Source organism: Bison bison, unplaced genomic scaffold (assembly GCF_000754665.1).
Source record: "Bison bison bison isolate TAMUID 2011002044 unplaced genomic scaffold, Bison_UMD1.0 scf7180017863882, whole genome shotgun sequence".
In the NCBI taxonomy this organism is placed as follows: Eukaryota; Metazoa; Chordata; class Mammalia; order Artiodactyla; family Bovidae; genus Bison; species Bison bison.
Window position 1 is genome coordinate 146,393 of NW_011494454.1, and position 23,848 is coordinate 170,240.

The 23,848-nt window shown below is 37.1% G+C and overlaps 1 protein-coding gene and 1 pseudogene across 5 annotated transcripts in view; one reads left to right on the forward strand and one right to left on the reverse strand.

Moving 5' to 3' along the window:
• Positions 1–5,499: 5,499 nt before the first annotated feature.
• LOC104984109 lies at positions 5,500–6,810 on the forward strand (annotated as a pseudogene).
• A 583-nt stretch (positions 6,811–7,393) lies between these two features.
• YTHDC1 (YTH domain containing 1) overlaps positions 7,394–23,848 on the reverse strand; it is a 38,321-nt gene continuing 21,866 nt past the window's right edge. For 3 of the 5 annotated variants that reach the window (XM_010833729.1, XM_010833731.1, XM_010833726.1), the window contains 8 exons: positions 17,263–17,347; positions 15,921–16,087; positions 13,315–13,397; positions 12,125–12,161; positions 11,989–12,052; positions 11,823–11,885; positions 10,207–10,341; positions 7,394–8,396 (listed from right to left, as the gene is read on the reverse strand). In XM_010833729.1, coding sequence (XP_010832031.1) covers positions 8,172–8,396; positions 10,207–10,341; positions 11,823–11,885; positions 11,989–12,052; positions 12,125–12,161; positions 13,315–13,397; positions 15,921–16,087; positions 17,263–17,347 — 859 coding nt within the window. In that variant the 3' untranslated portion in view covers positions 7,394–8,171. The remainder of the gene's footprint in view (positions 8,397–10,206; positions 10,342–11,822; positions 11,886–11,988; positions 12,053–12,124; positions 12,162–13,314; positions 13,398–15,920; positions 16,088–17,262; positions 17,348–23,848) is intronic. The other 2 variants (XM_010833730.1, XM_010833728.1) reach the window with 1 other exon arrangement.

Consider the following 23,848-nt stretch of genomic DNA (forward strand, 5'->3'; position numbering starts at 1 on the left):
CAGTGGCTGACTTTATTTTTCTGGGCTCTGAAATCACTGCAGATGGTGACTGCAGACACGAAATTAAAAGACACTTACTCCTTGGAAGAAAAGTTATGACCAAACTAGACAGCATATTCAAAAGCAGAGACATTACTTTGTCAACAAAGATCCGTCTAGTCAAGGCTATGGTTTTTCCAGTAGTCATGTATGGATGTGAGAGCTGGACTATAAAGCTGAGTGCTGAAGAATTGATGCTTTTGAACTGAGGTGTTGGAGAAAACTCTTGAGAGTCCCTTGGATTTTAAGGAGATGCAACCAGTCTATCCTAAAGGAGATCAGTCCTGGGTGTTCATTGGAAGGACTGATGTTAAAGCTGAAACTCCAATACTTTGGCCACCTGATGCAAAGAGCTGACTCATTGGAAAAGACCCCGATGCTGGAAAATATTGAAGACAGTAGAAGGGGATGAGAGGGTGAGATGGTTGGATGGTATCACCGACTCAATGGACATGGGTTTGGGTGGACTCAGGGAGTTGGTGATGGACAGGGAGGCCTGGCGTGTTTCGGTTCATGGGGTCGCAAAGTGTCAGACACGACTGAGTGAACTGAAGGGTGTAACACCTAAATGCTAAGATTAAAAGATTAATTATCTAAGACTAAAAGAGACTAAGAAGATGTGACAACTAAATGCAATCTATGAACCTGGATTGGATCCTGGTGTAGAAAAAGTTAGAAACAGAAAAATCTGTAGCTAGACTGTTAACACTGTGGTTTCTACATTCTACCTACCCCCATTTTCCACCCCCACCCACCAACTCCCAGAATTAGAGTTCTTTTGTAAAGAAATTGAAAAATTGTCCAGGGAGAAATAAAGTACCTAAAATCAGTGTAACACATCAAAGTAAATCATTTCTCATTCTGGCACGTATAACTCCCTTGAGTCATATCTAGTAATACGCACTCAGCATAAAAATCAAAGCCAGATAGTTAACAAATCCTTTACAGGTACAGAGCGTTCCCAGTGATTTCTTTGATCTATTGCTCATTCTTAAATATGAAGAGACAAGCAAAGATCAGAAAACATTTATGGATAGCTTATAAAATGCCAGATTAAGGCCAGCACACACAACACACACACACACACACACACACACACACCCCAGAATAAACATAATGAACAAATGAGAATTTTAAAAAATAAAGTTTAACCTTATTTAGTAACCTCTGCTGCTGCTCCTAAGTCACTTCAGTCGTGTCCGACTCTGTGTGACCCCAGACACGGCAGCCCACCAGCTTCCCCCGTCCCTGGGATTCTCCAGGCAAGAACACTGGAGTTGTTGCCATTTCCTTCTCCAATGCATGAAAGTGAAAAGTGAAACTGAAGTCACTCAGTCATGTCTGACTCTTCGTGACCCCATGGACTGCAGCCCAAACAGGCTCCTCCGTCCATGGGATTTTCCAGGCATGAGTACTGGAGTGGGGTGCCATTGCCTTCTCCTTAGTAACCACAGAGGTCATCAAAAATTTCATTCATAATTACTACAAAATGAAATGAGGAAAAAGGGAGGGGTCTTGTATATTTCACACCTCTATGTCCTATCTCCTACCTTTTTAAACCTATTTTGCTCACTAGCTTTTGCTGTGCCAAGGAGCTTCTGCAGTTACAATTGGATAGTACAGATCTCTCACTTTCTACACAAGAGCTTCTTTAACACCACTGCATGCAACTGCTGAAGGAACGCATCTCACACAAGCATAATCTAGCAGAATGTTGAATAGGAGCCCCCTCCCATCGTGCAGGTGGTCATTTGTGAGTATATTATACATGGCTTCTTACTGGGTCCCAGTGGACTTAGGATCCATGTGCTCATTAGCTTCTTAATACATGTACTAACTTTTCTCGCTTCCTGTTTCATCCTTTCCTGTTCCCTACTCCTGTACCCTAGGATTGCTCAAAATAAATTACTGCTTTCTGATCCTTATCTCAGGCTCTGTTTTCTGAGAATATACTGAAATAGGCTGCACCAGAACTGGCTCTAAAAAGCAGACCTGCACGATAAGACGTGGGAACTGGCTAACTCATTGATAACTAGCAATAACAATCTCACTCCTGATGACATGTGCAACACTGAGAGATCCTAGCATTTGGCAACATTACAATTTATAAGAATCGTACAACCAGTGAGGTATGTGGAGAAGATAAAAAGTATTCATTTATGGACAGTACACTGTGAAAGTGTTAGATACTCAGTCATGTCCAACTCTTTGCAACCCATGGACTATAGCCTGCCAGGCTCGTTTGTCCATGGAATTCTGCAGGGGTCCAGCCCCGGTGGATCCAGGGAATTCAAAGCGGCGACGGTGTCGGCGAGGATCAGGAAACAATTGCTTAATTAAATGTTAATTAAGGATATAAAGAGTGGTTAAATAAGGATAGCTCAGTGAGGAAGTTCAGTGGAGAAGAGAGGCTGAATAATTCAGCCAGAAGGTGAGAGAAAGAACGACATGGGGAGACCAAGTTTCGGTGAACAAGGCCCGCACTTTATTTTCCAAAGTAGTTTTTATACCTTACGTTATGCATAGAGGATAATGGGGGAAGGGGTAGAGTCATGCAGTAAGCCAGGCTTTCTTCCTGCAAACTTATCATATGCAAAAGTTTAGGTGATTTGCATCATCTTCTGGCCCAGAGGCCTGTTAACATTTTAAGACCCTTTCTTCAGAAAACTTATTTTTCTCTAAAGGTAATTAGTCAGGCGCCACCCTCCAAAAGCATTAGATAAAGTTGCATTACTACAGGGCAAAGGTGTGGTGGGCCATAACAATAAAAAGAATTAACTCAAGGGTCCAAGGTTACAAACATTAAAGCTACTACTTACACCAATTATATTAATCAATACACTGCCAGGGACACAGGAGGTAAGGGATATGGAAACTTAGCAGCAAACATTGGCCCAACAAGTGAAAAACCCTTCACCAATACAATTTCTAATCAATCTTTTAACTGCTCAAAGGAATCTGTAGACAGTTTAGAACATCTTATGCCTCTCACAGTTGGGAGGCTCTGAACAATCACATGTGGCCGGAAGAACCTATTCAGGAGAGAGATGGTGGTGGGAGACAGCCCCCCGTAAAGTCAGAGGTGTAGGTGAGAGCACAAAGCAGTAAAGTAGGCAGACTCTGGTTTTGGGGGTAGATGCTCGAGAATTTCCAGGGGGACTCCTGAGGCTCGATCCCGCCTTTGCGTATGCTGAGCCTCCTTCCTCATGACCTTTGCCACGGGTAGAGTTCCTCAGGCTGGCTCCCTGCAGAATTCTCCAGGCAAGAATACTGGAGTGGGTAGACATTCCCTTTTCCAGGGGATCTTCCTGACCCAGGAATGGAAGCCGGGTCTCCTGCATTGCAGGTAGATTCTTTGCCATCTGAGTCACCAGATAATGCTTATGTGGAAATTACTATTGGTAATAATACAGTTTACAGAGTGACATGGGTTTTTTTTAAAACAAACAAACAAAAAGTTTTAGAAGTCTTATAAATGACAAACTCAGTTTAAGTAGACATCAAATCAAAATACGCTGTGCAAGTCAGAAGTTCTCCTTGGCAGTGTTTAGCCTCTTTCTTCTGCAGCAGCAGAAAACCAGGCTTAGAATATAATTGCTAAGATAGAAGCCTACAAAGAAGACTCAACTCAAGCTCAACAGTTTTCCTACCAAAGTCAGGGTCTAGATAGAAAAATGGGGAACTCTTGAAACCTGGGTTGGGGGAGTAAGCCTGAAAATGCTCAATACCCAGGTTCTTCTAGGTTCTGCTTCTGGGGGTACAGTAGTGAAGACAGTTCTATCAGGGGTCACAGTAAAGTCACCACTAAACATAAAGCTATGAATATCACATTTTGGACTCTTCATACCAGTCACTCGGTGGGCAAAGAAAATAGTAACCGTTAAGAGTGGACAACGAACCCTGATCCAAGTCAGGAGATAGGATCATAGTTACATGACAGGGAAAGAAGGGATTAATCTGAGACTCAGGATGCGGCGTGCTATGCTGTGTGTTAAAATCTATCAGTCATGTCCAACTCTTTGCAACTTCATGGACTATAGCCTGCCAAAGTCCTCTGTCCAAGGGGTTCTCCAGGCAAGAATACTGAATGGGCTGCCATACCTTCCTCCAGGGTATCTTCCTAACCCAGGGGCCGAACCTAAGTCTCTTACATCTCCTGCATTGGCAGGTGAGTTAACCACTAGCACCACCTGCAGAGAAGGCAATGGCACCCTACTCTAGTACTCTTTGCCTGGAAAATCCCATGGACAGAGGAGCTTGGTAGGCTGCAGGCAATGGGGTTGCTAGGAGTCAGACACGACTGAGCGACTTCACATTCACTTTTCACTTTCACGCACTGGAGAAGAAAATGGCAACCAACTCCAGTGTTATTGCCTGGAGAATCCCAGGGACAGGGCAGCCTGGTGGGCTGCCATCTCTGGGGTCGCACAGAGTCGGACACGACTGAAGCAACTTAGCAGCAGCAGTGTCACCACCTGGGAAGCCCCAGGATGCAAAGGGGTGCCTAAAATTTAGGGGGGTAGAACTCAGTGCTAGTGATAACCATGAACTGACATGGGTAGGGTGGTTTGAGGGTCAAGGTTCATGTCATCCCATCAGACTAGCAATTTAGAACAGCCAAAGTGCTGGCAAAGAGAGAAGTAAAAGAATCTGCAGTAAAGGAAGATGAAGAGACAAGCAAAGCTTTTTCTGAAGCTAAAGATAGTGGTCACAATTCCTCAGTGGAGGGATTGAGATAAAAAATACGGCTGATATGGAAAGAAGCAAAATTTTTTATGATGGTTGGGTCAATGAATTAAATATATGTACACATATCCTGATGCTGGGAAAAATTAAAGACTGGAGAAGGGGACGACAGAGGAAGAGATAGTTGGATGGCATCACCAACTCAATGGACATTGAGTTTGAGTCAACTGCGGGAGTTGGTGATGGACAGGGAGGCCTGGCGTGCTGCAGTCCACGGGGTCGCAAAGAGTCAGACACGACTGAGCAACTGAACTGATATTAACTTGTAAAATGTACTGGTGAATATAAACAAAATGTTAGTGAAATTTATTACCAACTGGTTTAATCAAAGGCAATGCTGATTCAGAATCCAGGTTTCTTAATACATAAGTGTTCTTTCTTCTCAACCCCACTGCAGAGATTTAAAATAAATCCTTTTTTTGAAAGACTGAAAGGCAGGAGGAGAAGGGGACGACAGAGGACGAGATGAATGGATTCCATCACCAACTCAATGGACATGAGTTTTTGAGAAAGCTCCAGGAGATGGTGAAGGACAGGGAGGCCTGATGTGCTGCAGTCCATGGGGTCACAAAGAGCTAGACACAACTGAGCAACTGAACAATATATATCTATTAGGCTGGTACAAATGTTAATTGTGGTTTTGGACTGTGATTTTTAAGTCATTATAACTAGACTCAAACACATCTTCATTAATCAAAATAGGAACCACCGCGATCAACACATTTTTGCCAATGAGGAACAAGTTTGCTTATTCCTGTAGCACAAAAACCCATGCGTCAGGATTCAATGAACTCGGAAAGCATTTTCTACCTCCTGCTGGTTGTAGAAGCATTTTCCCTGCAAAAAGTTGTAAAATGCTTGAAGAGGTGGTAGTTGGCAAGAGGTCAGGTGAATACGGTGGATGAGGCAAAACTTCATAGCCCAATTTTTTCAACTTCTGAAGCACTGGTTGAGCGGTCAGACATTGTGGAGAGAACTGGGCCTTTTCAGTGCAGCTCAGCGATCTGCCGAGCACACTTCTTGGATGTAATGGTTTTGCCAGGATCCAGAAAGCTGTAGTGGATCAGACTGACAACAGACCACCAGTAACCATGACCTTTTGGGCGTACAAGTTTGGCTTTGGGAAGTGTTTTGGAGCTTCTTGGTCCAACCAGAGCTGGTTGTTGCATAAAAACCATTTTGAACTCCAATTAGAAAATCGCTTGAATTTGCTCTTTGTCTAACATCATTTCTCTAGTCTAAATTAAACAGCTATAAATCTTCAGCAGAAATATAAGGCAAGAAATGTGCTAAAATGATGTAAACATAACATTTATTTAAGAATATATTTCAATATCAAACGACAAAGTTCAACAATGCAAAACCACAATTACTTTTGCACCAACCTAAATACTAATTGGGAGCGCATGGAAAAATATTCTAAATGTCAGTGAGAATATGAAAGCAGTAAGCTGACAGTTTTAAAAATCATTCAACAGTGAAGTTCTTGTGTTCTTTTGACACTATTATGAACATGATCTAGCACAGAATTATGACAGTGTATGAAAATGAAAAAATGTGATCAAACATGCAAATATCACAAATATTTAAATATTCAACATAACAGAGGCCAAAATGCTAACTTAAAATACAGTTCTTTCAGCCATCTTGGATCCTGTGGAGGCCTGCTGGGAGCAGGATGTCTAAAACAACAGCTATGTCTGGAAGGCTGTAGTACAAGGCCATTTTTGTTGGCTAAAAGTGGGGTCTGTGGAACCAGAGGGAGCACACAGCTCTGCTGAAAACTGAAGGTGTATATGCTTGGGATGAATTCTATCTAGGCAAGTGATCTGCTTATGTGCACAAAGAAGAGAACATCACAGTAACTCCTGGCAGATAACCTAACAAAATCAGAGTAATCTGGAAAAAGATAACTCACGCTCATAGCAACAGTGGCATGGTTCGTGCCGAATTTCAAAGCAACCTTCCTGCTACTGGACATAGAACCTGTGTGATGTTGCATCCTTTAAGTATTTAAACTTACTAAAAAGTAAATAAATAAACGTGGATTTATGAAAAAAAATTTTTAATCTTTTATTTTTTTAAATATAAACTTATTTATTTATAAACTATATTTTATATAGCTTGTTACTACTGAGAGGGATTAATGAGGGTTAATTTTAAAGGTGTATTTTAAAAGTAAAATACGAAATATCTAACTTATCAAAGATGAACACAAAACCTGAAAAAAACAAAATAATCCTGTAACCAAAGTAGATCCAAAAATGCTACCAAATGAATACCTTAACCAAAATATCAATGAAATTCCACTATGTACCATTAGTTCTTATATTAGAAACAAAAGTAAGCATTTATATATAATTGACCTAGGTTAATCATTTTCGATAAAATATGCAAAAAAGACAAATGGGGGTCCAACAATTTCTAAGCACAAAGCATTCTCTTATGTCTACTAATAGGTTGGTCAAAAAGTTCATTTGGGTCTTTCCATAACATCATATGGAACACCCAAATGAACTATTTGGCCAAATGAACTTTTTGGCCAACCCATACATCATACACAAGAAAACAAACTTGCGTTCAGACAAGAAAGAAACACAAGAGATAAGTGTCAATCTTTACCAATTTATTTTATACAAAACAGTAGCAATGTAGAATATGAGAATTATCTTCTGCTGCCACACACGCAGGTTGTGAACATTCCAAGCCAATGTATACAGTTTGGAGGAGAAGGCTAAACCAATAGCATCAACCATGCTACTGAACATAAGAAGTTTTCCTATCTAAAAAGATTAAAAATTAGATAGCAATGTCTTCTTAATATTGCTCTCATCATTGAAGACGAAGAAAAATAAAAAGTGACTTTTTTAAGATTAAAAAAAAGAGGGAAAGGGAGAAACCAAGAGGCTGCTACAACACTGCCATAGAGTCAAACCATCATACTTCAATATTTGCATACTTGATAGCAGCATTATTTTTACTGAACCGTGTGCAACTACATTTAGAAATACATCAAAGCAAAATATCATGGCAGTCATCAATCAAGATCCAAAAGAAAGAAAATGAACAAAAAATAACTCTAGGATGAACACCCTATAAGCAGATGAAGATTTACAGAGACTGAATCAGTATCTACATTCTTGGACTGTTCCATTCTGTCCCAATAAAAGTGTCAACTCAAATTGTCAACTGTGCATTTTTGGAGGATTTGAGTTTTTCCAGTTCTTATTATACTGCATGCTTGGAACAAAGAGGGTCATAATAAATCCTTCTACACAATGAACTTTAAGTAGACAGTTGAAAATAAATTTACTACTTGTAAACACACACAAAAAGAAAAATACAAGATTCTGTATCTTTAAACAATCAGTGCTTCCAAAAGCGCATTATCTCCTATATCTACCTCTCTCCCCTCGGTCTCTGTCCCGATCACATAATCGCTCTCTTTCTCTTTCTCTATCACGTCCTCTATCTCGCTCTCTGTCTCTTCTGTTATCTCTAGGGCGGTCTCGTTCTCGTTCCCGATCTCTTTCACGGGGTCTACTTCTCCGGCCACTGACAACAGCCTGTGTTCGACGAAGGAAATCATCCACCCTCATATCATAATCATGCTAGAAAAGGTAAGAAATGGATAAGGTATGTCAAAAATCAAATGGAATTTATGAGTCCATTTACAGTAATTATTGTCTGGTAGAGAGAAGAATCTAAAGAAATACCCTAATGCATTAATTCACAGAAAGCAATTTTGACATTGTTTAGAAGAAGGATTCTGATGTCTTACTAATTAGACACAACAGATGATTTACTCAGATCTCATTAAAAAATCATTTCTTGTAGTCAGTTTTTAATTTCTCTAACCAATCTCTTTAATAAGATTTATGCCAAATAATCACCTAATGATGACCTCCAACTGCATGATCAATAACATCAATACATGGGGCCACCTATGCTAAATGTCAATGTTTTTCTGCAACAGGTGGATTCTACTTAATTTTTCCTCCTTTGAGTCTACAAACTAAAGCAAATCGACTGCGCCCTCTAAAGGTGAAATTGGGAATTCTTCCATTCCTGATTTTCTTTCAAACTAAATCATTGTTAACAATTTATGGAATTTGACAGAATTTTTTAAAAATATGTACTGCAATAAGACTGTGAAGTCTATTTCACACAGAGCTAATACACATAAGGCTGAGGAGGACAGTGAAGGGTAAGATAAGCAACTAAGTGAGGTGCAAGGTTGTCACTGTGGCTACTACTAAGTTTGACCCCTGCTCTAGAGTTCCTCTTTCAGTTCTCAACTCATCTTTAGTGAACTTTGTTTCTTCAAAAGTCAGCTTATAAGATTCAAATTTTCACACTACCTTTCATATATTAAAAAAAAGCGATTAAATAAATACAAAATATATTACACATATGTATTAACCAGAAAGCTACTATATAATGGTGCATGAAGCACAACCTGTTAAAAAGGACAAGAATAGTTTAAGAGTCTCAGAAAAACTTTTTGAAAGTAATGTGATCATTTAAAAAAGGCATTTTCAAAAACACCACAAGCTAGCTATTCAACTAAGATTTCATCATACATTGGCTGTACACTTGAGTGGTGGGGGGAAAAAAAAACTACTAAAAGTCTACTGCTATTCAGTTGTGAAGTCACGTCCAACTCTCTTTGTGACTCCATGAACTGCATGCAGCCTGCCAGGCTCCTCTGTCTACAGACTTTTGCAGGCAAGAATACTGGAGTGGGTTGCCATTTCCTTCTCCAAAAGTCTGTTTGTTAGAATTCTCAGATTGTTTTACTAAATATTAATGGTCCTAGTGTGACTTTATTTTGAAGGCTTAATAACTTCATGAGATAAGGAAATAAATGACAGATGAAAGTATCTCAAAGATAAGAAACTACTGCTCTGACTGGTTCTCAGACATGCATGTTGTTTATCATGTGGGAAGATAAAAAGAAGTTTATGTGGCCCAGCAGAGTCATCATGTGTGTAGCATTTAATAAACAAACTCAGCCCAACTATTATATTGAAGACCCAGAAATATTTACTCAAAAATAATCCACTTAAATAATCAAAGAGATTAGCCTAAACAATCTGCAATAGAAATATGAAACCATTATCTATTAATCAACATAATCTGGTTGTTGTTCAGTCACTAAATCATGTCAGACTCTTTTTGACCCCATGGATTGCAGCATACTAGGCTTCCCTGTACCTTCACTATCTCCCAGAGCTTGCTCAAACTCATGACCGTTGAGTTGGGATGCCATCCAACTATCTCATCCTGTCGCCCTTTTCCTCTTGCCCTCAATCCTTCCCAGCATCAGGGTCTTTTCCAATAAGTCAGTGTCCCCCACATTTAAATTATCTACAGAATTGTAAGTAGTTCCCTCACGCTTTTGCCTTCTTGTGCACTTACTACTCGTTTATCTCTGTATCTTGCTTCATGTGGTACTGGGTGATGTCCTGAATAAGGGGGATGAGCTTGAGGAGGTGGAGCATGGTGCTGATAGTAAGGATGGTGTGGAGGCTGTTCCATTCCAGGATAAGGAGTCTAAAAAATGAAAACCATTTCCATAAGCATCTAAAAAACATCCTTGTAACAAACCATTCTTAGAATTCCCCCATCCAAACCACCCAACCCAAAGAATTTACTGTTGAAGCCATTTACTTTGATGACATTAGCATTCTTTAAAATACCCTCTGTATTTGCTTGTTGAAAAAAAATGTGTGTAAGAAACTCCTGAATATTTAAACCCCATCATCTAACATGTTACATACCATAAAATACCACTAGAAATCAAAAGCCTATCCTACACAGTGATTACTATTCACTGTCCTAAGCACTTTAGAAGTCTCATTTAATCCCCACAGCAACCCTACAGATAGGTACTAATAGAATTATAGGTAATAGTATTATTATGTAATCCTAATGTACAAAAAGGGAAACTGGGGCACCAAACGGTTAGGTCACTTGCTCAAATTCACACTGCTACTAAAGAGGGTAGAAGTTAGACACAACATCAGATAATCTGACTCTAGAATCAGTCATGTTAATACTATGCACAAATGTATTTAAAGAGCTAATGAAATTATAAAATGAATAATGCAATTATAAAATGAATGATGGAAAATCAAGGTAGTTCTCCCCCTAGTTAGGGCCAAGATATTACTATTATTTTTTAAATGTCATACTCTAAAGGAAAGAAATAATTCATCTGTCTGTATACAGTACCTTAAGTGAAACAAAAGTCAGATGAAAAGGCCACATTACAGGCAGCATTTTAAGATAAAAAGGTAAGAAACAATCAGAACAAATTAAACTTCTAAGTTGTTTTATTTTATTAGGAACTAATGCTTCAGCTATCTTTAATACTTTAAAATATACTTTAAGAAGAACATCCAGTTTTCTTAAAAAAAGAAAAAAATTAAAGTTCAGGAACAAGATTTAGTTAACCTTATTTAACACAGAGAATTTACTGAATATCAGGGTCAGGCACTATGCTAAACTTAACATGTATTTTGCAAACTTAGCTTCTTGACAATCCTACAAGGTTGACACTATTCCATTAAATTTTAAACTATACAAGCATAGGCATACTGTCCCAATTTATTCACTGATGTACACCCAGAGCAAACAGGGTCGTGCAGAGTAGGTACTAAATAGTTTGATGAGTCAAAGAATGAATGGATATCCAAATTTCACAGATAAGGAAAACTAAGACAAAAATGTATTATGAAACTTTTCTAAAGTCAGAGCTGAGACGGGAAGGTATTTGAACCCTGAAGAGTTTACACTACTAGCCACCACAATAATAAATCATAACATTTATCAACTAAGCCTCCACTATTAATACAAATCCAATCATTCATTAGCCTTTACTTTAAAAACAGCATGCAATTTTACTTATCACCAGACATGTATTTTATGTCTCTTAATGGGTAACTGTAACAATCATACTCCAAGTAAGCATTCAAAATGTATGGAACTGCAAATGAAATTATATAACTTGCAAAAACAGAATTAATACAAACCATTCCTTGCCAAGGTGGTGGTGGTCCCATGTTATGAAATTCCCTCACATAATCATTGTAGGACTAAAATGAAAGATGATAATGTCAATAAATAAAAACCCAGAACTTACAAAATAAAGCAGATACTGATTTTATGTGCATTAAATAAAAAAAAAGAAATGCTTACCCCATTTAAAAATACATCTCGGCGAACTCCTGAAAACCGTCTGTTGGGAATAAGATTTGTGAAACTAAATTCAGGTGGTTCATAAACTAGTTCCAAGAATGTAATTCAAAACTGAACAAAAATGAACCCAACTTACCTATCTACTTCCTGGTATCGTGGATCCTTTAAATACCCTGTTCAAACATCAAGCATTTTAGTATATCAAACTTATATTTTTTATTATGGCATCATAATTAAACCTTCCTTACCACTCATTTCAATTCTTCCCATGATATAATAGTGAAGCTATTAAGTGATACTATTATCATACTGTTCCATTTTCAGATTTTCTTCTCGGATTACATGATAATTAGAAAGTAACTAAATAACTTACTGATATCACAGAATTATAAACTGTTAGAGAGGTTTGCATATGGATCTTCTAAATCCACACCCCAATTCTTGCTAGACAGAAATTTCTTCATGCTGCACCATAGGAAGGTAAGGACAGAGGAATTATCTTGAGGACACTGTAATAGGTCTTCCTTAAAACAAATGTTTACCTTCCACCTTGAGAATACATAAGCCTTGCTAAGTCAACCAAAGCTTTAAAAAATGCAAACTTAAGGGGAGAAAAACAAAATTAACGAAAGTTGTAAAAATTAAAATATATACATTTTAAATGAAAGAACCACAGTAATCAGAGAAATATTCTCCCCTCTTCTTCTCATAAGAACTTAGTAAATTAAAATGTGAAAAAGTTTAAGTGGCCAAGTTACTGGGGAAAAATGTTACTTCTTCAGAATATCCCATTTTGGAGAAGAATGAGGCTTATCAAGCCATCTGTCATGTAACAAGGCTGTAATGCTCACTAACACCAACTTCCAAATGGTCTGATTTTTATAAGTGTATCACTGACTGTTTTAAATAAGTATCTTCTCTTTAACTACAGTGTGCCTTTTTCAACTCCAGTAAGGGAAAGGTTAACTGAAAAGCTGCTTTTAGATTACAAACCAAGCATTTCCCATTCCTCTCTAAAAATATGAAAATCAAAGATGTATTTAGAAAAATACAGCATAATTTCAGTTTCCAATTAAAGCTTTCTACCACAGGAAATACTAAGTATCAAAGAGAATAAAAATCCTAATAAGAGTGTAAGTTCATTGCTTTCCCTATTTAATCTTAAAACACAAGTGCAGTTTCCATTTCCTACAATTTCAGGTCATTAATAGCTGCATCCTAAAGTTTTCTCACTTTTAAAATTATAGGGTCATGATAGAAGATTCTGTGCTGTTGTTGTTTTTAATCATTTCAAGTCAAATATCTGCAGGATTATAAAATATTAACCTGGTCTCTGATGAAACTCAGGGGCATAGTCAATCCTTGGTTTCTTTCTGCTGTTATGAATATCATAATCTTCTGGTCGACGCCTACATAAATTAGACACATTAGAAATTAAACCAAAAACTGCTAGGAGAACAAACAGCAAAGCAAGAGTTTCTGACAGAAATAAGTACAAAAAAAAGCTCATTATTTCCTTTAGAATAACAGCCTCGTCTTTCGTGAACATCTTAAAATCTCTAAATTTTAATTCCTCAAATTCTTATACACCAATCTTTAGATGTATTGCTAGAAAGAAATATATTCTCTAATCCTTGTGCTATGATCAGACACTTAAAAGTAATCTGTTCAAAATACGTAAATCACATTTTAGTTATCTAAACAAAAGTAAATGAGCTAAAGCTAATATAAATATCCAGTTTAACAATTAAAACACTTTTCTGAATAAAGTCTTCATTCAGGTAAAATAAAGGGGAAAAAACTTCTCATCATTACACAACAGGTAACCCTAAAATCTATATATTTAAACTTATTAGTGTCATTTTAGGTTAAATCTGAATAAAATTATGTATTTCTTAAATATTTTTCTTCTGCTTTGTACAAAATTATACTTTTCACATGATCATACAGAAAATTTGATACTTATTAAAAGTTATTTTACAGGAAAGTTTTAAAAATGTTTAAATACTTTGAAAAACTAATTTCTAAAGTTAATAACATTTACAAATTGTGGGAATTTTTTCCCAGAAACAATGCCTTAAAATAAACTGGCAAATAATGGGGCAGAGTTTTAACAGAGTTTCATAATACAAATTCAAAATGTATTCTTTAGAAGGTGAAACTTTACTATCTGCAGCAGGCTGCTCTTCACTATCTTCCATAAATCTCAACGGTTAATGTAACCATTAAGGTTAATGTATATACATCATGAAATACACTTCATTATACTTAGCATTTAATAAAGAGCTATACAAACTAAAAAACAAAATTTCAGGTTTTTTAAGGTAATAATAAATATGTCTTTTTACCCTTGTCAAAATCTCTGTAATAACCTGGGCATCACTAGCTTTCCAGTTATTTCTGAATGTTTACTGCTTTCATAAACTTCTGCAACACAAGTTCACTCAAACTACAAAGCTGCAATAAACCCAAGCCCCCCAACATAATAAAAACAGTTGCATCTACAATAAATAAGACTAAGAAAATTAAAAACTGGTTTAAAAAATAAACATACCGCTTTCCTGTAGTTTGGGGAGTGCATTTACGACCGGTATAAAACATGATAGTAACAGTTCATAAAGTAGTCCAACTACTGACTTTAAGCTGTAAGCCACATACAAATATGGAGGCCCTGGCAGGCTTGAGAGGAGTAGTGGTGTAATAAGTATAGTTTACAGTCCATTGCAAATCTGAGGTAAAAACTTCACTTGTATGTACTGTATTGCACTGGAAATCTCTTAGCTTAAAACTTCAAAAGACATCTTGGTGATCAGTCCTTTTAGGCCAAAAATAAGGGGGCTCTGCCAGGTTTCCTCCTACCTACTTGACAGTGTCCTTCTTAAGCTCAAAGAAAAGGGGACTCTTGTTGGATTATCTGTACCTACCACAGGATGTTTCCACCAAAAGGAAACTTAACCAAAGGTTTCATCCCATCAACCACACATCCAACAGTCTTTAGCAGAATATTTTAGATTTAGCTGTATGCAAATCTACTCAGGGTAAGGTGTTGGGTGAAGGGCTTAAATCAGTCCTTTGCAAAGACTTCTCCAATTCTGTAACAAGTTAAAACCCCTTTTCCTGGAAAATGCTGTTTAGTTCATAAAGTAGTGATCAACAACCATGGCGATCCTCTAAAAAACACTTTAAGTCCACAGGTACTGCCAGCATCTGGAAAAGCTGTAAACAGACACAGCAACAGCCCTTCTTTTTGGTTTGTTGCCGGGTCTCCCAGGGCCACTTGATCCCCTTTGGAAAGAACCTAGTTTTCAGAAGCTCAGCAAGATGTGTGAATTCACGGGGTACATGTTAGACAATATTGAGAATGGGGTTAACACATCACGATGGTAAAATCTGAAACAGTCCCAACAATGCTCCTCTTGAACATCAAAATAACTTAAAATATTTTATCCTCTAATAAATGAGGCGTCATCTTCTGAAAAAATAATAGTGATCCTTTATAAAAGTCCCATATCTGATAAGGTTTATCCAGAGACACACCTGAAAGAAAAGGCTTTTTACAAAATATTAACAATTTTTGCAAATAAAGACTTCCTCCTCTTCCTCCTTTCTAGCCTGTTCTTAGCAACAAAGGCCTACCTCATTTCAATGGTATACATTGTATTATCAGATTACTATCTAATCTAAACTGGTTATCACTCTTTAGCAGATAATTTTTTCTGCATAAGGAAAGATCCCCATTTTCCTCTTGAAAAATGACTGAGACCAAGGTGACCATCTGAAATCCTCAATGAAGCCACAAACTAGTCCATGCAGCTTGATTTGAGGATTTTCTCTTTCTTCTTTACCGCAGGACAAACTTTTGACGAATCATATTCCTCCATCATGTTATTCTGATATATGTGCCTATTATCAGTCCAAAGAACGTTTCTAACCTTCCCACATCCCGGACTGGTTCTCGACGGGATGGTCGTCCTCTTGATCGGGGCTGAGAATGCATTCTTCTCTTGTGACGCATTTTATGAATGACCTGATACAAGTCAATACTTTCATCAGGGGGAAATAGAAGACAAAGCTGGGTTCCACATTCAAGTTCAATTTCCTGGAATAAGAAAGCAGTAATTTACAAAATGAAAAAAAGGAGAAACTTTTCATAGAGTTGTTGTATTTTCCTGATGTACAGAACTGATAGGCTAACTTGGAGGTTTCCTTCCCAAGGTTGATGATCACATGAGATTCCAATCAACTTCCTTGAAAGATTTTAAAAAGCTTTTCAAAAGTGTTTCATGTATTTATGTAAGGGGAAAAATGGTGTCCCTGGTGGCTCAGACAGTAAAGAGTCCATCTGCAATGCGGGAGACCAGGGTTTGATCCCTGGGTTGGGAAAATACCCTGGAGAAGAGCATGGCAACCCACTCCAGTATTCTTGCCTGGAGAATTCCCATGGACAGAAGAGCCTGGTGGGCTACAGTCCATGAGGTTGCAATGAGTCAGACACAAATGAATGACTAAGCACAGCACAGAATCTCCAAGGTTAACTACAGAATCTGTGACAGTCACCCTCTGTAACAAAGGAATATTTCTTTGTGCAAAATACATTAAGTATCAGGATGAAGTCATCCATCTTAATACAATGGAGAAAAAATGTTTAGTGTGTCAACAATTTTCATGGTTATGAATTGCTAAATGCACTGAAATATATTAACAAGGGCAAACTAATCTATGGGCTTTATATAATTTTTATTTTAAATTACCAACATTTTCACTTACAAGCAATAAAAACTTGGTTCAAAATTACATTTAGAAAACTAAGGGTCACAAGCCTAGGTTTATTTTAAATCACTGCACATTTTTAATTTTATCTGCAGACTCGACAACCTGCGTATACACATACTCATCTCCTTTTAATAGTTTCTTTCTATTCAGAAAACTTCAGTAAAGATGTTAAGTGGCATTTCTAAAATGTATCAGAATCTGTTAAGCAGTAATAATACAATGAAAAACCTAAACCTAAAAGGTTTTTAAAATCGTGCCAGTTCTCTTCAAAAACTTTTCCTTCAATTGTATAAATCCAGTACCAAATAAATCTACCTTTCTACATTAACGGAGGTCATATCAAATCAGTCATAATTACAGTAATCACAAACTCCAAATAAGAATATTTTCCCCAATCATTCTCAGAAATTCACTCAAAAATGGTTTTAAAATATCTTTCAATAAAGATTTCTATGAGAGTGATTAAATATATGTTTTTTAGAATCAATTAAAACAACAAACCTGTCCATCACGTCCAATCTTTACCGGCTTATGTTCATTCCAAGGATTGGTGAGATGAGCTGACTTAGTAAAGGGTAATTCACGCCTAAACACAAAGTGATATCAATTATACTATTTTCCAGAATCTTTTAAAGACCTTATACTACTTTAGTAATGAATTCCTATTAATCATGACTTAAATGCGACTAAATAAGATTGATAGAGATTATTTCCCAGAAACAAAGCCACATTCAGAGACACACTTTTCACATTCTCCTGTATTCTCAAAAAGAAAAAAAAAAGCTAAATATGCTTAAAAATATGAGCTAAGACACCAAGACAGTTTGGTCTCTCTCAACTTTTCTGAACCTGAGTTTCTTCATCTTATAAATATAAGGATAGTGCCACTCTCTTCAAACTTGTTTTAGGTAGCTTGCAAATGAAATAACACATCAAATGTTTACATCTTATATCTATGTACTAAAAATCTTGTATATTTTAATAACTGATCAATAAAGAGATGAACTTTAACCAGGCAGTTAATACCACATGAATACATGTCCCCTACCCTTGGTTCAAGACTGCTTTCCCAGATTCAATTATCTTCCCCTTTTGCTAAAGCAATAATACAAAATTTTATACTTATAAATTTACATATTTGCATGTATTAATTATGCACTATCTCTCCTCTTACACTACAATGCTATACTTCATTTTTTATTAATTGGAGACTAATTACTTCACAATATTGTGGTGGTTTTTGCCATACATCGACATGAATCAGCCATGGATGTACGTGTCCTCCCAGGTGTCCTCCCCCTGCCACCTCCCTTCCCACCCCACCCTACCCCCTTTTGGGTGGTCCCAGAGCACTTGCTTTGAGTACTCTGCTTCATGTCCTCTATTTTACATATGGTAATACACATGTTTTAATGCTATTCTCTCAAATCATCCTGTCTTTGCCTTCTCCAACACAGACCACAAGTCTATTCTTTACATCGCTGTATCTTTTGCTGTCTTGCATATAGGGTCATCGTTACTGTCTTTCTAAATTACATATATATGCATTAATATATTGTATTGGTGTTTCTCTTTCTGACTTACTTCACTCTATATTATAGGCTCCAGTTTCTGAGCCACAGGGCAAAATAGTCTCGCCAAGTTTAAAAAAAAAAAGATACCCTGCATTTTTATAGCACAACAATGAACATAAACATGACAAGTAATAAATACCTGTTGCCAAAAAAAATCAGAAATTAACATCATTCAATAATGTTTCATCTATTTGTGTATAAAGTAATGCCAAATTAAAGAAATGCTTTAATTAAAGAACTATATCTACAAATAAAACTGCTCAAAAAGCATACAAAGATGAGTAAGATAAAAAGCTTTAATTCCTAACCTTTTTTAAACAGCTTTCACCAAACAATAAATAAGCACACACAAGTATTTTGTAAAAAGAATGAGTACCATAAACAGAGTATAGAACTTTTGCTTTTAATGTGAATGGTCGTATTTGTCTTGGCAAGCAAGAAAGAAACAAATAGAAAATGCTTCTATATGCCACCTGGTAAAGGTGGCATAAGGGATAAGCCTGAAAGAAAAGTGACTCAGGAAAAGTCATAGGTAGAAAGGTAAAGCAGAGATACTTCTGAAGCAATGAAAAGGACCTGAGTGAAGACATAACAGAGAAGAAAAATTACATGCAAATGACCTGGTCCAATGGACAAGCTATACAACCATTTACTTCTAGCCTTATGTGAATTTTCTTAAAGATGAATATTAAATGCTCAAAGTTTGGACTTTTTTAAACCTCAGAAAATATTTTTAACATCTACAGGAAAAGATTAAAGTTACAAAGTGGCATGATCTGTTGTGGTGGTGATGTCAATGTATGGGAAAAGTGAGCAGTGAGTGGTGGAAATAAATGCCCACTAGGTACTACTAAAAGGCCTGAATCTTCATCTAAAAGACATCTTACCTCACACATCAAGAGTGGTTCAAGAGTGTATACAAACAAAAATATATGTGTACATATATACATATATACACACATCCCCACCCCACCACTTCAGGGAGGGCTGGGAGGAAAGAGATCATCATTAAGCTAAACTAAAGCCATAGCAAAGCCTAGAATATCCAGACACAGATCTATAGTTAAAAACTGTATTTTAAGTTTCTTATATTTTTCTTCTAAATTGCCAGTTAATAAGTTACAGAAAGGAATAACCTACAACCTTCCCTGGTGGCTCAGATGGTTGAGTCCACCTGCAATGCAGGAGACCCAGCTGGGTTCGATCCCTGGGTCAGGAAGATCCCCTGGAGAAGGGAATGGCAACCTACTCCAGTATTCTTGCCTCAAGTTCCATGGACAGAGGAGCCCGGAGGGCTACAATACATGGGGTTACAAAGTTGGACACGACAGAACAACTAACACTTTCACTTTCAACTACCAAAGCACAGGAAGGTTTCAAGTTATTATTGCACAGAATTATCACTGCTATTTAAACATTAGCCATGGATTACCCTTGGTCCCAAAAAAAGGCATTATGTTGAGCTGGTTGAGTCACTTGGGGTTAAAATTCTTTGGTGGTTCTTTGATGGCACTGGTTCTAACTGAATTCCAGAGACATATGCCCACTGTTTTGACAAATTATTTAATCTCAGCCTGAATATCACAGGGAACTATGACGCTTTAAGTAAAACAGGGCTCAGGTTAAAACTAAGAGAAATGGTACATCTGTGGTTATCACGAGTATATAGCAGGCATCCTAAAAACTAGCTTTTGAGCAGACATGTAAGGAAGAGGCCTACAGATGTTTATCTCTACTGTGAGTATTCTAGGTAACATGGCAGTGATTCTCTACTTTAAGGAGCTTAGTAAATGGGGCATATTTAAAAAAAGAACATGAACTGTACAAAGACTCTGTATGTACTAAATAGTTGGTCATTAAAGCTAACAGGAATAGCAGAGAAACCATGAAAGAAAAGAGAAATGGGTTATTTGGAATGGACCCGATAGGGGTGAGGTTAAAACACAGATTTAATTCTGGTTGAATAATATTTTATAATTTTAGTCTTATTTTGATCTAACTCCCAGCGGCAACTGCGACTTTTTATGCATGCTTCCTTCCTTATGTGCTACCATGCACCATCTAGTCTTAAAAACTCAAGTGTGCCTATGGGGCTTCTCCGATGGCTCAGTGGTAAAGAATCCACCTGCAAATCAGAAGATACAGTAGATACAGGAGACTCAGGTTTGATCCCTGTGTTGGGAAGATCCCCTGGAGGAAATGGTAACCCACTCCAGTATTCTTGCTTGAAAATAATCCTGTGGACCGAGGATTCTGGCGGGCTAAAGTCCAAAAGGTTACAAAGAGTTGGACACAACTGAGTGAGTGAGTATGAGTGTGTGCATACAGGTTTGAGGCACATGTCAGAATCCTACATTCTAATAATCAGATACTGCTGATGCAAGTGATCCAAGGACCACACCTAAAAAAAACTCAGAGCCAGTTATTAAATCCAAAAGGCACTTAAATAAAACTCTAGTAACTATCATATCTGATTTATATTTATTAAAGTTTAATCCTTTTAAACTGGATCATCGAAAAAGCAAGAGAGTTTCAGAAAAACATCTATTTCTGCTTTACTGATGATGCCAAAGCCTTTGACTGTGTGGATCACAATAAACTGCGGGAAATTCTGAAAGAGATGGGAATACCAGACCACCTGACCTGCCTCTTGAGAAATCTGTACGCTGGTCAGGAAGCAACAGTCAGAACTGGACATGGAACAACAAACTGGTTCCAAATAGGAAAAGGAGTACGTTAAGGCTGTATAATGTCACCCTGCTTATTTAACTAATATGCAGAGTACATTATGAGAAACGCTGGGCTAGAGGAAGCACAAGCTGGAATCGAAATTGCCAGGAAGAAATATCAATAACCTCAGATATGCAGATGACACCACCCTTATGGCAGAAAGCGAAGAAGAACAGAGTGAGAAAGTTGGCTTAAAATTCAACATTCAGAAAACTAAGATCATGGCATCTGGTCCCATCACTTCATGGGAGAGAGATGGGGAAACAGTGTCAGACTTTATTTTTCTGGGCTCCAAAATCACTGCAGATGGTGACTGCAGCCATGAAATTTAAAGACGCTTACTCCTTGGAAGGAAAGTTATGACCAACCTAGATAGCATATTGAAAAGCAGACACTACTTTGTCAACAAAGGTCCGTCTAGTCAAGACAATGGTTTTTCCAGTAGTCATGTATGGATGTGAGAGCTGGACTAAAGAAAGCTGAGCGCCAAAGAATTGATGCTTTTGAACTGTGGTGTTGGAGAAGATGCTTGATGTCCCCTAGACTGCAAGGAGATCCAACCAGTCCATCCTAAAGGAGATCAGTCCTGGGTGTCCATTGGAAGGACTGATATTGAAGCTGAAACTCCAATACTTTGGCCACCTGATGTGAAGATGACTCATTGGAAAAGACCCTGATACTGGAAAAGATTGAGGGCAGGAGGAGAAGGGGATGACAGAGGATACGATGGTTGGATGGCATCAACGACTCAATGGACATGAGTTTGGGTAGGCTCCAGGAGTTGGTGATGGACAGGGAGGCCTGGTGTGCTGTGGTTCATTGGGGTCGCAAAGAGTTGGACACAACTGAGTGACTGAACTGAATCATTTTAACACTAACAGTTGTAAGTAATTCTCATTTCATATGGAGAACAGTTCAAGTGACTTACCCAAGGAAATATCAATGTAATAATATCATGTGCCTCCTCAGAACTTTTAAGTACTATAAAATTACTCTTGAACATACTTGTGACTTTTTCTTTTTAAAGCTGTATTTTTTTTAATTTAAAAATATTCTTTTCAGGTAAACCTTAAAACTTACTTAAAAATAAGAATTACTACCCCAAATTTTGCGAACTGCTAGAAGGATGGACTATTTGAATTAGCAACCTCTTCTGTTGCTAATATAAATAAGATAGTAAAACTGCCAGTAAGTCAATGAAGAAGAAAATGACACAATAATCTGTGTATAAATTAATTTTCTAAAATTGAGAAATTTATCAATAATTTGAAAATAAAAGTTAAATAAGTAAAATTCAAAATAAAATTTGCTACCACCAATCTAAAACTGGGTAATTACTTTTCTTCTATTCCTAAGAAAGCATCATCTCCAAATATCTTTCAGTGACACCAGTAATGTCTCTAGTCATAAAACCATAGACTTAGCAAACCTTTCCTTTGGCCTTTATCTATCAAAAAAATTATAAGTAAAAACGTCTCATCTCTAAGAAATAACTTGTCTTCCCTATAAACTACCACCAGATTTCTAAACTTTGTAATTTTGATTATGATTAATTTTAGAAATAAAGAACTTCATTTTAAAACCCTGGGTACAATGGAGTATGGGAGTATTATCTATAGTCTCACCATGCTAACAATGCATTTCAATGTAATTATGTATCCTTTCATCTGTTAAATCTTTCCATGTTACATGTATTACATTACAAACCATAATTTACTTAACCAATTTCCTGTACAAGAGAATTTAGATTGCTTCTAATTTTTCCCTATAGAAAGTAATGGTGATATATATATATATCTCTAGCATTTTGCTATTCCATTAAATATCAACATAGTCTGCTGTATCACTGCCCATGTATTTTCATAGTTCTTCACTGTCCCAAAGTAAACGTTTAACTCCTTAGGCTGACCCACATTAATAATAATCTTTGCCTTTTGTTGTTCTCTTTACTGACTCTGCTTCATTAAAAAGGTGGCTCCCTCTATCACCCAACATACCCAACACCTCCCACCCCCAAGGTTTCTGATTTCATAGTTCTTCTGTGTGTTAGTTTGCCTTCATGAAAACAAATAGCATTTTTCCTTCTTATCTAATTCCTCTATCCCCCTCAAAATCCACCTAAGTCAACTTATAATACCAAAAAATCCTTATGGTTCCTTTCAGGTAATTCTTATTTAACTAAAATTAATTTTACAAGTAGTAGATTTGTGCATGCCAAGATCACTTAAATAACTAGCTTTTCAGACTGTTGAAATACCTTTCTAGGCCCAAGATGGAGTCACTCCTGCCCAAGGTGCCAAACCAGCAAACTGAAATTTAGGTAACTTTCATGTCCCTATAAATGCTCCATTTGACCAGAAATGCAGTATGTCCTACCAGCCAGTCCCCAAACATGAAGCCAGCTCTGGGCTTCCTCATTCCAAGCAAGGTTGACAATGCTACCCCACCCAGTCAAATAATCTCTTATTAGTATCTTTCTTATTCATTACTATTTATCCTATAAAAGCTTTCTGCCTTCACCCCAGCTGGCAGTTCCAGACAACAAACTGTCCATTTCCTGAAGTGTTAAGTTTTTCTGCATTATCTAAACTGACTGTTTTAATCTTTTTTTTTAAAACAATGTAAAATCATTCAGTAAAATCAAAAAAAGTAGTAAATAACTCTGAGTTCAAAGTAAGTTATTTTTATAACAAACATTTAAATCTTAATTACTTCAGTTTCAAGAATCACAATGCTAACTAACATGACTTTGCTAACTTCCTTAAAAAACACTACTTGTTCAC